Here is a 15,173-nt window from a genome sequence, read left to right as displayed (position 1 = left end):
TGGAACATTCTACTATGTAAGTATGCACTATGTCATGAAAAAGAATCTTATGCATACTTGTTGAGTTATGCTAACATTGTACATATGCTAATAGTAAGAAACTTATGTTTAGTTCTACTTGTAGATGTGGATGAGCTAAAATTGGGACCCCAATTTTCTTTGAATCTGGCTATCCTTTTGTGAAAGACACCGCAAAATTTTTGTCTGATAAGCCGGCCAACTTTTTTACGACGACACCATCGTGAGCATATTTTAGCGACGACATGGGTACGCTCAAACTACTGATCAGGATGAAGGAATTAGGGTTTTATGAGATTTAAAAATTATCATATAAGCATCTAAGTAATTTGAAGTGGTAACGTTCCCAAATTCAAGTTTAGAAGAATGTTAAGATCTTTTTTTGTTCAAGATAAACCGAATACCATCAGTTACATATATAACAATTACGTTTCAGGAACTAACACCAACCATAGTCTTTTTTGGTCTTTTGGTTTTAAATCGCGTGATCTTTCATGGTGTTGTGGTTTTCAACTAAGACGCCCATGAGTGTTTTTTTTAAGGACATGGAGAAAAGGCTTACCGACCATAGTTTTTGTTGGCTTAAACCCCTTGGCTTTCTCAACCAAGCATTGTTGCCCTCTTTTGACTATTCATCAAAGGTTTCCCTGAACATTTCTATTGACATCATAATTACTGACTTCATCATCAATTTCTTACGAATCTTTTGGTATAACAAGCGCCCTCTAGAATACATTAATCTAACACAGTGGCATGTATATCCAAAACTTCAATACTCTTATAAGTTCACAGGAACATTATAAATCTCACTTTCGCTGCAACAGAAGATTGTACTTTTTATAATTTAAGTTCGTTATACTAATAGCTTGCTTTAGTTATATTAAAATATTATCTTGATCATACTTTGATACATAACTTATTATTATTATTATTATTATTATTATTATTATTATTTCTGTGTTGTTGACCATTCATCACCAAGTTCGGTTGCATGAAGACAAATGCAATGAAAAATTTTGGGTTGCTGACGTTACAACAAAATGTTTTATACCTATTTGTCTTGTAGCGTTCATCGTTACAAGTTGGGTCGACGATGAACATTGAAGAGCCTACCTTTGGATTGGGCTTCAAAAAAAGGCTCAGGTTCATCATAATGAAAGAAATACTGAAGTCCAATAAGGAAGACCCAATATTAAGAGAATTCTAGAAGTAAACTTGGAGGGAAAGGAGTTTAGAAGGGAAATATGTCTCTGTTCATCTGACCCGGTTGGTGGCCCAAAGCATGTTGTCTTAAGACAGGGAGCATGATCTAAGAGACAAAGAGCTAAAGCATGATCGAACCATAAGAAATGTGTAATAAGGTCATATCCTTTGGATAATATGTATAACTCCCTTCCTTCATAAAGGAAAGGGAGATTGTATAAGGGACACACAAATCATATGAATCATAGCAATAACTCATTTAATACATCACCATTCTTGTAAGTATCGTTAGGAACACCTCATCACCGTTTTGGTAGGGGTTCCAACAACCATCATATCACAAGTGATGTTGGTTGTTAGGATGAAAAAAAATGTCTTTGAACTCATTTATTCAATTTCGGGTGAACTTAGGCATTGAGAGTTGTACATCCTGCAGTTAAAAGTGTATCCCACTCACCGCTTCTTCATTTTTTTCTTCCAGGCCTCCACGGTCCTTCGATATCATCAATGCCTCGGAGGCAATGGCCATGATGATTCTTTAGTTTCTCGCGCGCACTCTGATTCATTGCTCACTGTTGCCGGGTTAGTCTTTGAACCATTGGTGGCGGCGGTGTGGTGTTTTTATCGTTTATTGTTACCGAGTTGGATTTCGAAACCCTAGGTGGCTGTGGCGGTGGTCACTCTTCTTCCTACCATCCCATTACATTCATACACGTTTGAGAAATAACAATCGCATCCAGTTTCTTTGTATGTGCTGGCTACCTAAATCCGAAAATTGGGCACCGGTGTCAATGGTATGTATACTCAATAACATTTTTTTCATGATCATACCGCGTTTTACAAGCACACAGTTTACATTCTTTACTCTTAGATTGCAAAATTGATTTGATTTGAATTTTATTTAAATCTTATACCTATTTGCTTTTGATTTCAGAGTAATACCTATACACATGTAAAGGGGAAACGAGTCGTCAATCAGGTTTAACTTTTCTAACTGGTGAATTTTGATCTTGGGGGTTATTGTTATTGTTGCGTTTATGTGACGGGTGCAAAGAACACATAATGCTTAGGTCAAAAGGCGGTTACTTTCTTGAGTTGTTGATGCTATCTTTTTGTGGTGTATTTTGATGGTAACATATGCAGGTGCTCCAGTTGGATCTATGCAATTATGAGTTTTTTATTATTGGTTTTATTTATTGCGTTTTGAAATTTCAATATGCCTTTAACATTATGCTTTTGATTTTCGTTGAGATTATTTAAAGTTGTAATGGTATTCTAAGCTTTATGGGCAATGGTGTTGACTGAGCCTTTTTTGTACCTATTTTTTATGGTTTTAATTGGTTAGCGATTGTAATTAGGTTAAATGATCAAACTTCGAATCCGTTGGCGTCAACCAAACATAACCCTTTAGCTAAACGGATTTCTACAAGCAATGATGTTGTCTGGGCCTTTTTTGTTTCTTCTTTGGATGGCTTCACTGGGTTAAAAGACTGTGATGTGTTAAACGGGTCATTGTGAAGCCAACAACTATTGTAGGCGATGATGCTGTCTGAACCACTTTGGTTTATATTTTTGAATGGGTAAATATCATAATTCGGTTCAAAGGGTCAACACATAAACCTGTGGGGTTCAATCAAACACAACCCCTTTAGTTAAACGATTTAACGGTTAGGCATGAACATCACCCTGAACCAAAATGTTGTAGGTGTCGGTTTGTCTCTTACATCTATTTGTTGATATGAAAGTGGAACAATAGATACGATTCGCGTTCAGGATAGTTGGGTATGAGTGTTTCAATTTTGGGTGTATTGTTATAGATCAAAAACACTTCAAAACGACACATTTTTTTTATTTTGAGGCAACTTTACTGTAGTTTTGAATCAAATTTATGTTAGCGGGTCAGTTTACGGGCAAAAAACATGTCAAAATGAGGAGGCTCAAGTGGTTTATTGCTTAAACTCTATCACATCAGGAGCTAAATTGCAGCGATATTGAAGAACATCCATATGCTATTCTAATTCCATTGTTTTCGTTTTCCTCTCAAGGTACCAACTTTTTCCTTTTCCTCTCAAGGTACCAACGTTTGCTTATTCTGATTATTAATTGGTTTTCCAATTTTATTTGGAAAAAAAACGAACTCGGATTTGCTTATGTACTCACAATAAACAAGCGGTCTACAATAATTTAGTCTTTTTAAAACGAGTTAGTGTCCTGCAATGATTTAGCCTTTTAAAATAAGTTAAGTGTCCTGAATTTTTTTATATAATAACTTTTAGTATGTATTAAGAATTTTACATTATACATGCATAGCAACTGTATTACAATTATTTAAATTTCTATTTGTGATGCTATTGCCAACGGCTTTTTGGTCATCAATGGTGGTGGCGTATGACGACTTTGAGTCGGTTTAGTGACATTGTTGATGTCAAACGGTTCACCAATACCGACTTCTTAATTGAATTTGGAAACATTTAGCTCGACCGACACCCGCAACGCGAGGGGTCAAAATGCTAGTTTATTTATAAATTTATATTCATCTAGTATACAAAACATGCACTTTGTAAAATCTTTAAAAGAATGTGTATGGATTCAAGCATGCCCTTTGCAATTTTTAATTTATGCTATACACGTTTCTAAGAAACGACACACTATTAGGGTTTTTGGCCTTCACATTATGTCATCAAATCTTGTTATTTAGTAGTCAATCGCATTGCATACGGATGACTAATATGATGTCAAGATGAGGATTATGTGTTCTACGCAACGATCGCTGAAAATGATTAAAACATGGCCCACCTCATTAAAGACAAAAAAATCTGTTACAAGGGATACATATGTGGTTTTATTCTTAATATGAATTTTTTCTTTGCTTCTCATCCAAAAAAATAGAAACAAAAAACATAGATTTATTCCTAGATTTTGTGGGTCTCCCCTCGTTGTATGGCCACATTGTAAAGGGCGTTGATAAATAAGAGGGTGTATAATTGCGAAAAGATGTGTTTGCCTATAACAACACCCTTAAATTCTTCTAGTTCGTATTTTGTTGCTTGTTGATTCCCGATCCACACGTCGACATTCAAAAAGAATTTTAGAATAAAAGCTAACTATCATCAGTGATATAATAAATAACGATATAAAAACGCTAGGTAGATGAAAATCTAATGACTCATCATAGGCCGCAATAATGAATCCTCTAAAAAGCGAAAAAACTTGTTAGTTATTGGCATTGTCAACTTATATGCATCCACAAACACACATAGGTTAACATCAACATTAACCTAAAGTAAGTTGTTATTAGTTATCTGATTATGTAATAAAATTTGAAAAACTTTATGACAGACATAACGCTCCAACTCCATATAAAAGCTCACCCATTTCCCAATCTACCGTTACACACAATAAAAATATAAAAAATAACCCCATAATCAAACAATCAATTACTTTGTAATCTTGTATCGATCCTCTGTAAATAAAAATACACCCAATCCCCGTTAATGCACAATCAATAAACTTCCAAACGCCCCACCCTATCACAAAACACACATTACAGTAACTCAAGGCCTCAAGCCACGTGCCTTCCACGTGTCTCTCCAGATTCAACAGACCACACCAACTTCCAAAAATCCCCAATTCCATTCACTAAAACAATAACAATAATCCATCCCCAAATCATCTTCACAATCCAAAACCCTAATTCACAGACTGCAACCCTGGAGCAGCTAAAAACCATCGGCCGTGAGCTCGCCATGGGATCCCAGGGCGGCTTCAACCAGTCAAAAGAGTTCCTTGACCTCGTCAAGTCCATCGGCGAAACCCGCTCCAAATCCGAAGAAGACCGGATCATTCTCCACGAGATCGAAACCCTTAAACGCAGAGTCAACGATCCAGACATCCCCAAGCGGAAGATGAAGGAGTACATCATCCGCCTCGTCTACATCGAGATGCTCGGCCACGACGCCTCCTTCGGCTACATCCACGCGGTTAAAATGACGCATGACGACTCGCTGTTGGTTAAACGGACTGGTTATTTGGCGGTTACGTTGTTTCTGAATGAGGATCATGATTTGATTATTCTGATTGTGAATACGATCCAGAAGGATTTGAAATCGGATAACTTTTTGGTCGTGTGTGCCGCGTTGAACGCGTGCTGTAAGTTGATTAATGAGGAGACTGTGCCTGCTGTGATTCAGCAGGTGGTGGAGTTGTTGGGGCATCAGAAGGAAGCGGTGAGGAAGAAGGCGGTCATGGTGTTGCATAGTTTTCATCAGCGGTCGCCCGCATCCGTGAATCATCTTGTATCGAATTTTCGGAAGGTCGGTGCTTTATTGTTGGTTATCGAATTTTCGGAATTTTCGGATAACTTTTTAAAAATACAATTTTGAGTAATTCTATTGTTTTTTGAATAGTTTTGGGAATGATAAGATTGCTTTGGGACGCTTTCGAACTAATGGGGCGAATTTTGTGTTTGAAATGGTATATTATTGTTAAATGCATTGCATTTATTAGTTAGCTTGTCGTTTTAGGGTCAGTTTACCTAAGAAACTGAATCAAGCTTGTCTGAAAGGGGAAGATTTTACATGATATCCTGTATTCTTGGCTTAAAAAGAGTGTATACTGTATACAACCTGATTCATCTTTCTAGTTAAAAAACAAAGTTAGCTTTAAAAAATGTTGGCTCTGCTAGTGCCAAAGTGCCAGCCTAATACTTTTATTGAGTTAAAGGCTAAAAACTTAGCCTAGAATAACACAACTACTCAAATAACCGGCAAATGATTTATAACAGCTGAATCTATAAATTGCTCATATTTGTCGTATGTGCTTCTTTTTGATTATGTATAACGCATTGAGTTGAGTTATGAATGACTACGGGTGCCATTAAATGCACTCTGCTAAGTCTTTTTGCGTCGACCTTTTATTATATTATTATTTTTCGTTACTGGCAGCATTCTTTACCGTTGAAAGTTCATTTTGTGATGATATCATGATTTCCTGATTTTTGATTTGTATATTTTCCATTTTGCAGAAACTTTCTGATAATGACCCTGGTGTGATGGGTGCTACACTTTGCCCTTTATATGATCTTATCACAATAGATGTAAATCCTTACAAGGATTTAGTTGCAAGCTTTGTGAACATTCTTAAACAAGTTGCTGAACGCAGATTGCCAAAAACTTACGACTATCATTCGACACCTGCTCCTTTTATACAGGTATGCACTTCAAGTAGCCCTACGCGTAGGTACTTTCTAGCTCTATTCTTAGAATATGTGATTCCTCATTTCTTAAAAAAAGAAATATTCCTTTTTCGGTTGATCGTTATGGGATGCAATAATTTTCTCTTCGATGAGTTTTCGGTTCTACTCTACTTTTGTTGCTCATTAGTAATATTACTTGAATTAGTAACTTTGTTATTGGCCTACAAATCTTGATTTGCTTTTTGATCAATAGCCAAACATTTTTATGAACTACATGCCAAGTCAAATATTTATATTGCAGTTGTTTCTCGGATAGGAGTGTTAATTTTATTTGGGTTTTTTAGTTTCTCATGTTCTGTTTGTTTTCTTGGGATCAAAGCTTGATGGCGTTAAATGTAAGGTGGAACTTGGAAGCTAGATCAGATATATGATTTACTAGATATATTGATTACATTACTACTTGTGTGCCTAACTTTAACTGCAAGCTTGGGCACATCTTTAATAGGAGTGCTTTTGGATGTGCTCCGTTTCTTTTTTCTCAATCGGAAAACATTCATAAGCAACAAAAAGCTTAACAACTGTTTTAGACATAGTTAAGGCATACTAAAACGGAACTTAAAACGAATTATCCTTCGACCAAGAAGCAAATATAATGAACCTCTAGGGCACTACACACGAAGAGAGTTCAACATTAACTTTTATCGTAGGCCAACTCCTTTTTGTATGCACCATTTGTGCACCACATACACTGTGTGAAGATTATTAGTTATCAATTCTAGAAATTAGTTTAAAATGAACTTTCAATTTGTAATTGACGTATTTAAAAAGAACCGAACTAGATAAGCTCTTTGAAAATGATTGATCGAGTTCCTAGAGCGTATCATGCTGCTTGCTGCAAATTTATATATATCTCTTCACTTACTTTTGGTATTCATTTTAGTACAATCATTTGTTATTGTTAATTTCTTTGAGATGATGGATCCACAAGGGTCGCTAGTTCTAGTACTATTCAAGGATAATGGATCATGAGAAGTACATTTGAACATAGTTAATGTGCTTAGCACTATTCAAGAATAATAAGATGGGTCAGCAGTTCTATTATTAGCTGAGAAGTTGATGCTTTGGAGTTTGGTGGTGTAGTTCTTCTAAGGCGCTTAAGGGTGTGCACCCGCACCTAAAGCCAAATCAACGATATCCTCAAATTAGTAACCATCGCCATGAATTCATAGGGATACTAGAAAATAGTCAATGGTTCGCGGTATGCTCCGGTACGGGAATGTGGAACGGGATCGCAATTCGCTAGGCCCCTAAAATTCGGTACGAGAGGGGTAGGCTCATTTCCGGTTGCTCCGATACGTTGTACCACATTATGTGGTACGATGTGCCAGTTAAACTGGTGCTATAAACGAAATGAATAAACAATAAGCTAAATTAAAAGAAATAATATATATTTTAAATATCAAAACACTGATTTTTTTTACATTAGTCACATGCCTCTATTAATTCGGTCCTCCCTTTGAAATTTTCTTTTAAGTATAAGAGAAATATTGGGCTCACGTAAATATAAAAAGGCCCGCCATTAATTTTTAAAATAACCCACTTCACCCTATAAATTAGGTTATTTATTCCCTTCTTCTTATTTATCCGATTGCTCTGCAAAGCCGCTTTCAACAAATTTTCTGGCATGTCAGCTCCCTCTTCTAATCGTATCTACTCTTCTTTTATAACGAAAATAAACTGGAACGCCAGATTTATGCTTGGAAACGCGACCCCGAGCTATCCAGGAACGCAATCGTACCTGGCAAAAATTTGGACACATTAGGAAAAAAGGATATTAAGATATTTGATATATCAGGCATGCTTAATATATTATTGTGCAATAACTTTCTTTCTTTCTTTGGTTGGTTTAGATGTGAGTTTACATCTATAAACTCACCACCTTTAGAATTTCTGATTCTCAGTATTCACTTACCGCTTACACACATCCCATAAATAGAAAGGCATTATTCAAGGTTGTATCTACGTCTATGGATTAAAATTCTCAATCATACTATGTTAGTAACTAGGCATGACTAGAACGTATGCAAAAACAGAGGTATGATTGTAATTGTATAAACTACTATGTATCTAATAGTAATGGACTCTGAAACTAAGCAGTTAATGCGGAAAAATATCGGATATCGGTCGAGGACTGATATTTGAGATATCGGTTATCACGGTGGGATATCGGTAATTTTAATATCATGCATAATTTATATATATAGCACTTTAACACTAATAGTTCAGCATACTCTCCTACTATTAACAAATTATCCTTTTGCAACTTGCAAATCACTAACAATTGTAGCAAGTAGGAACTGATTAAGACTCAAAACACCAGTATTAAACACTAAAAGTTGAAAATTAGGACTCAACACTGATATCGGGAAATCGGGAATATCGGTGAAATATTGGTCAATATCGCCAATATTATCGGTACCGATATTATGACCGATATTTCACATGAGGAACGATAACCGATATACCACCGAGATTGACTGCATAGCTCTAAAATAAAATCTAATTGCAATTCTAGTTGTAAGAATATAAATATGAAGGACAAATAGAGGAAATTCATGTTCTATATTTTGTTAGAATAGCTGTAAGGATGTGCTGTATGCCTATTTTCTTATCTTGACCAGCTGGAACTTGCAAACTTTTTTGATTTTAACTTTAAATCAATCATCTAAACACTGCACATGCCCTATTTTTATCCATTTCATATGATCTCGACATCTTAACATATTTGGTAAGAAACATACATGCAATGCCCGATGCATATCTGACTTCTTTTTTACTGGATTTATACCCAAATCAAATTAAAGTCATGCATCTTCGATTGGATGTGCTCTTTATCATCATCTTACCATTCCTTTTACCGGATAAACTGTAGTATTAAAATTTTCATATCTAATACATGCACAAGATAAGGGTTTTGAACTTTCCTTGAATCTCAGTTTTTCATTTCCCTTTTTTTTCCACTGCTTAATCCAGCCATGAATAATCAAACTTGAATTTACACTTCGATTTATCCAGTATATGTTTAGTTCAACATGGATTACAAAATAATAAAAATAGTAAAATATGCCTATCAACTGACTTGAACAATATATTTCGCATCCCATCAACTTGCAATATCACATTTACACAGAACTTTTTACCTTGTAACATACCCGACGTGCTACTTGATACATATAAAAAGATTGTGACGCAGGTTTCACACGACGCCGTTCACATGGACGATAACAAACTCTAGATGGAGTTGTAGGAACGTAGGCCAATATAATTGATTATTACATGTGTGTCCAATATATGAAGTAGTTTTTTTTTGGTGAATTGTCATCACTGTTATAAAGCAAGTCTTTGTAGATAATTCCTTGCTCATTATACTTATGGTTATTATACATAAAATTTTCTGTGTCTGTTTTCTTAACTTTATGGAAAAACTGTATAAACTAGTTCTTTATCTTCTATTAGATTTACATGTAATTTTGATTTATTGATATTATTACCTCATGTTGGATTCTTTAAAAACAAGTCGTAATTTTTGTCATAATTATCTCTTTTCAATATCAGATTAAGTTGCTAAAAATCTTGGCATTACTTGGTAGTGGCGACAAAAAGTCCAGTGAGCAAATGTATACAGTCATCGGGGACATATTGAGGAAAAGTGACACAGCTAGCAACATAGGAAATGCCATTATTTTTGAATGCATATGTTGCATCTCTTCAATACAACCGAGCCCCAAGTTATTGGAATCAGCTGCTGATGCAATCGCCAAATTCCTCAAGGTGTTTCCTTACTTCTATACTTTCTATAAACTATAAAAGTTTAGGTTTTTTTAAATATATGCTAAGTCTTATATGAAAATATTTTTTCATTTTAGGGTGACAGCCATAATTTGAAGTACATGGGTATCGATGCTCTTGGTCGATTGATACGAATAAGTCCAGAAATTGCTGAACAACATCAACTTGCTGTGATTGATTGCCTAGAGGTCAGTACTCGGTTAAATCAATAAATATTTGTTTATCTAGTTTGGAAATAAGATTAAAGGGCAATTCATATGTACCCCTACAAACTTGGAAAATATCATATATGACAATGCAAAGTAAAAGTATTGTAAATGCACTTAAAAAGTAGTTAAAATCTCAAATGTAATCAATTCATTAAAAACAATTTATAAGTGGCCATATTACTCTTATTTTTCTAAAACTTTAAAATGTCATATATGCCCATCTTTAACTTCAAAAACTTTTTTAAGAAAGCGAGACAACGCTTCAATTCTCTTGCTTGTCGTCAACATTGATCAAATCCAAAAAAAAAAAGTTTGAACATATATAATGGAAAGGGGTAGGATGGCCATTATGTAAAAGTTCATTAATGCTTGGTATATATGATATTTTTAATTTTGGTTTGAGTATATATTTTCTAGTAATATATGAAATCAATCTTAAGATTAATTACTTGTTGATGCAGGATCCGGATGACACTCTAAAGAGGAAAACCTTTGAATTGCTTTATAAAATGACAAAGTCCTCCAACGTGGAAGTGATAGTAGACCGTATGATTGATTACATGATTAGCATCAATGATAGTCATTATAAAACTGAAACCGCATCAAGATGTGTGGAGCTTGCAGAGCAATTTGCTCCCAGCAACCACTGGTTTATCCAGGTATACACTTGCATACACATTAAGATGACATTTTCATAGATTTGTTTTCATGAATTTAAAGTTTTATTTTCTGGATTTACAGACTATGAACAAAGTTTTCCAGCATGCTGGGGATTTAGTGAACCCGAAAGTGGCTCATAATTTGATGCGGTTGATTGCTGAGGGATTTGGAGAGGATGATGATGCAGCAGATATTCAGTTGAGATCATCCGCTGTATGTATTTTCTAAATCATGTGACACCCTTTATTTTTATTTCACATATATTTTTAAGATACGGGATATATTCTTTTGGTTTTGTAGGTGGAATCTTACCTGAAAATAGTTGATGATCCAAAACTTCCATCGGCATTTCTCCAGGTATGTTTACGTTTCATGATCATTTTGATGTGGACATGGTTAACACATTATTTCTTTTTAAATCTTATATATTAGTTTGACAACAGGTTATATGCTGGGTATTGGGTGAATATGGAACTGCAGATGGTAAATATTCTGCTTCCTACATTAGTGGCAAGCTATGTGACGTGGCAGAAGCACATTCGGGTGATGATGCTGTTAAGGTATGCTTACTAGCTTTATGAACAAATAAGCATTTTGAAGGCATATATTGCTTACTAGCTTTTAGCCCTGCTTGCGGTGCGCACATATGATGTATATATGTGTGAACCCTCGGGTGGGCAAAAGTGAAATTGCACTAATTTTGACGTTATTTTACTAATCTCGTGAAAATAACGTTAAAAGTGACGGACGGTTAATCAGGCATCATGTAGTGGCGTTGATAGCTGAAAGATAAGGGTACATGCACCGATCAGCTGGTGTCCCGATGATTGAGTGCTATGTGCCTTATGTCCAAGGCTTGATGCAAAACTACTATCGAGCCGGGGGTCTCACCGGAAGCAGCCTCTCTATCCCTATGGGGTAGAGGTAAGGCTGCCTACATCTTACCCTCCTCAGACCCTACCATAGCTTTGCTATTGGTGGGATATACTGAGTACGATGATATTGCTTACTAGCTTTATGAACAAATAAGCATTTTGAAGGCATATATTGCTTACTAGCTTTATGAACAAACGGCGGATATTGTTTTCTTTGAACATAATGACTTACTGTTCTCTGCAATTTTGAAGGCATATGTAGTGACAGCACTTATGAAAGTATATTGTTTTGAGAAAGCAGCCGGAAGAAAAACGAGTTTATTACCAGAGGTCAGTAAATGTTTACCCGAGTTTTTAAAAATTTTCCAAAATACAAAAGTAATTGAAAGTTAAGAGTTTTCATTTCTTGTTGTAGTGCCAATCATTGCTAGAGGAGTTATCAGCATCTCACTCAACCGATCTCCAACAACGTGCATATGAATTCCGAGCAATCCTCGATCTGGATGCCAATGCCATAGAGAATATAATGCCATTAGATGCAAGCTGTGAGGATATTGAGGTAACCTTTTGTGAGTGTTAAATTATTAATCCTAATTTCAAACACAATGACTTAATATCTTACCAATGTCTACATGCAGATCGATAAAACGCTTTCGTTTCTTGATAATTATGTCCAGACGGCATTAGAACAGGGGGCTGAACCGTATATCTCCGAGAATGAACGATCTGGAACTCTAAATATTAGCAACATTACAAACCGTAGCCCGTATGAACATCCAACTCATTCTCTTAGGTTTGAGGCTTATGAGGTTCCAAAACCTGTGGTTCCCACTAAACTACCCACAGCGGATACTTACCCTACGGAGCTAGTACCTGTATCTGTACCAGAGTCGTCTTATCAACCCACCTCGTCTTCAGGACCTGATGTGGGCTCGGTCTCGGGCTCGAATGAACTGAGGTTACGTCTTGATGGGGTTCAAAAGAAGTGGGGTAAGGCCGCTTACTCATCCTCTTCATCTTCATCCGTCTCAAACTTTGATTCGCGTACGACCACGGTTAACGGTGCAACACAACCGGATCACGTAACTGCTAAAGCACGTGAATCGAGGCAGCCAGCGGTTGAGGTTTCAGAAGAAAAGCAAAAGCTGGCTGCATCACTGTTTGGGGGTAAAACTGGCAAGTCTGAAAGGAAGCAATCTGGTAGTGCTGCGGCTCACAGTAAGGTTTCAAGAATTACCAATCATGGAGAAGATAAAGTGCAGCAGCCCACAAACGTGACTGCAGCAGTTCAGCCGCCTCCACCCGACTTGCTTGATTTGGGTGAACCAACTGGTGCTGTGAGTAGTTACTCTTCTGTTGCAGACCCGTTTAAACAACTGGAAGGTCTTCTAGATTTGAGCCAGGATGGTAATGCTGGTACAGCCAGTTCAAGTGGTCCTGATCTTATGGCTCTTTATTCAGAGCCATCAGGTCAGAACCTGAAAGACAACATGACCGGTGCACCAAATCCAAGCAACCAAGCCGCATCACTGACTAAGGGTCCGAACCTGAAAGATGCTTTGGACAAGGACGCACTCGTCAGGCAAATGGGTGTGAACCCCACAAGCCATAATCCTAATTTATTTAGTGATCTGCTCGGTTGATTAGTTTTAATAAGACAAGCTTTAAATATTGGAAGCTGAACTTGCACAGGGGAAGGTTTGTTTAAAAGATTAAAAGAGAATAGAAGGAGAAACATGTGTGATCAGGCTGTTCGGGTGAGTGAAGTAAAGATTTGTGTTTTTTGAGTTTTATAAGTTGTGTATTGTCGAGATTTGATGGTCGGTCGTTTTCGTTTACTTAATGGGAGAGAAGTTATTGTATCTTAGGGAAACGATTGTTTTTGTTTCTTTATGCTGAAATATGGTGTATATTTTGCCTGATCAACTTTCACAAGCGATTGATGAGTAGATGTGTAGGAGGTTGTATGTCTTGGACCTAGAGGTGCACAGATGAGTAGATGTGTAGGAGGTTGTATGTCTTGGACATAGAGGTGCACAGGTTGTCTTGGACCTAGAGGTGCACAAAATACCTGGTTCCGGACCCAACCCGGTGTTAGGATTAAACGCACACACGAAACCGAACACACACACGAAAGCAATAAACGAACACGAGGATTTAACGTGGTTCGGTCTAAACTGACCTACGTCCACGGGTGGCAACTAGGTATATCTTTATTGAGTGACCAAATATTACAAGTACATAATGTTGTTTATATAGAGACTGAACTAGGGTTAGTAAATTATTATGCAAGAAATCTAAACCGGGCCGGGCTTGGGCCCGACCGCCCACACCCGTCCTCTTTTGACTTCATATAATAAACCGGGCCAACAAGGCCTACGAACCCAACAATCTCCCACTCGGAGGCCTTGAGTACTCCCGTCTGCACTCCTGATTGTACTTCTGTAATCTGAACATTAAACTTCTTCTAGTTGCCACCGCCTTCTCATCAATTAACCTGAAGGCCCGTTGAAGCTCCCCGGAGCTCCAACATGTCAGTCACGGCTAAAACTGCCCCTGACCCGTTCTCTGTCCCTACCGGCTCCCACTGTAACGAACTACCGGATCCTGAGATAACCTGAGAACAAACACTCTCCATATTCAGCAAGTAATTCATTGGAGAGACTTTTACAGCTGGAATACTGGTTTTCTTAATCCACTGTCGACCTGGAACTGTAACTGAAACACGACCTGTGCTCCCACTGTCACGATGTCCCCCAACTGATTTAACCTTCCTAGCTCGTTCATCCTGAATCTTCACTTTGGCTCTGGGTTTGTTACTTGCAAAACGAACCTTCTTCTGCCCACGAGATTCTGTGAACCGGATTTTGTCTTTCACCAAAACTGGATCCACTCCTTTCGATGACATGCCGACCATATACAATGAACCCATTTTCGTGCCACGAGCAACCATAAGATTCCCTTTGACTACTTTCCACTGCCCATTCCCGAACTTAACATCGTGCCCTTGGTCATCCAACTGCCCAACTGAAATCAAACGTTTCTTCAAACTTGGAATAACCCTCACGTCTTTCAAAGTCCAAGAAGTACCGGCTGAAGTTATCAAATCAACGTCTCCCATACCCGTAATCTCTAAAATATCATCATTCGCTAGTCGAACCTTTC

General features: G+C 37.0%; 1 protein-coding gene across 1 annotated transcript; it reads left to right on the top strand.

Moving 5' to 3' along the window:
* Window positions 1-4,919: 4,919 nt before the first annotated feature.
* LOC143599941 (AP-4 complex subunit epsilon-like) lies at window positions 4,920-13,951 on the top strand. The gene is made up of 11 exons (XM_077077765.1): window positions 4,920-5,534; window positions 6,245-6,430; window positions 10,031-10,246; window positions 10,342-10,452; window positions 10,935-11,132; window positions 11,215-11,346; window positions 11,434-11,490; window positions 11,577-11,693; window positions 12,261-12,338; window positions 12,424-12,567; window positions 12,647-13,951. The coding sequence occupies exons 1-11, from the start codon at window positions 4,968-4,970 to the stop codon at window positions 13,649-13,651; spliced, it is 2,811 nt and encodes a 936-aa protein (XP_076933880.1). The 5' UTR covers window positions 4,920-4,967; the 3' UTR covers window positions 13,652-13,951.
* The last annotated feature ends 1,222 nt before the right edge of the window (window positions 13,952-15,173 follow it).

Source organism: Bidens hawaiensis, unplaced genomic scaffold, assembly GCF_021521415.1.
Source record: "Bidens hawaiensis isolate Kalapana, Puna unplaced genomic scaffold, B.hawaiensis_p1.1 tig00053104_1, whole genome shotgun sequence".
Classification (NCBI taxonomy): Eukaryota; Viridiplantae; Streptophyta; class Magnoliopsida; order Asterales; family Asteraceae; genus Bidens; species Bidens hawaiensis.
The sequence above is the reverse complement of the archived record's forward strand: the minus strand, read 5'-3'. Positions and strand labels throughout refer to the sequence as shown.

Excerpts from the sequence above, each read along its gene's own strand:
- LOC143599941 (XM_077077765.1), top strand. The coding sequence starts at position 4,968 with ATGGGATCCCAGGGCGGCTTCAACCAGTCAAAAGAGTTCCTTGACCTC. Across the intron at positions 11,347-11,433 it reads TTCAGTTGAGATCATCCGCT|GTGGAATCTTACCTGAAAAT; the intron begins GTATGTATTTTC and ends TTGGTTTTGTAG. Across the intron at positions 12,568-12,646 it reads CAAGCTGTGAGGATATTGAG|ATCGATAAAACGCTTTCGTT; the intron begins GTAACCTTTTGT and ends GTCTACATGCAG.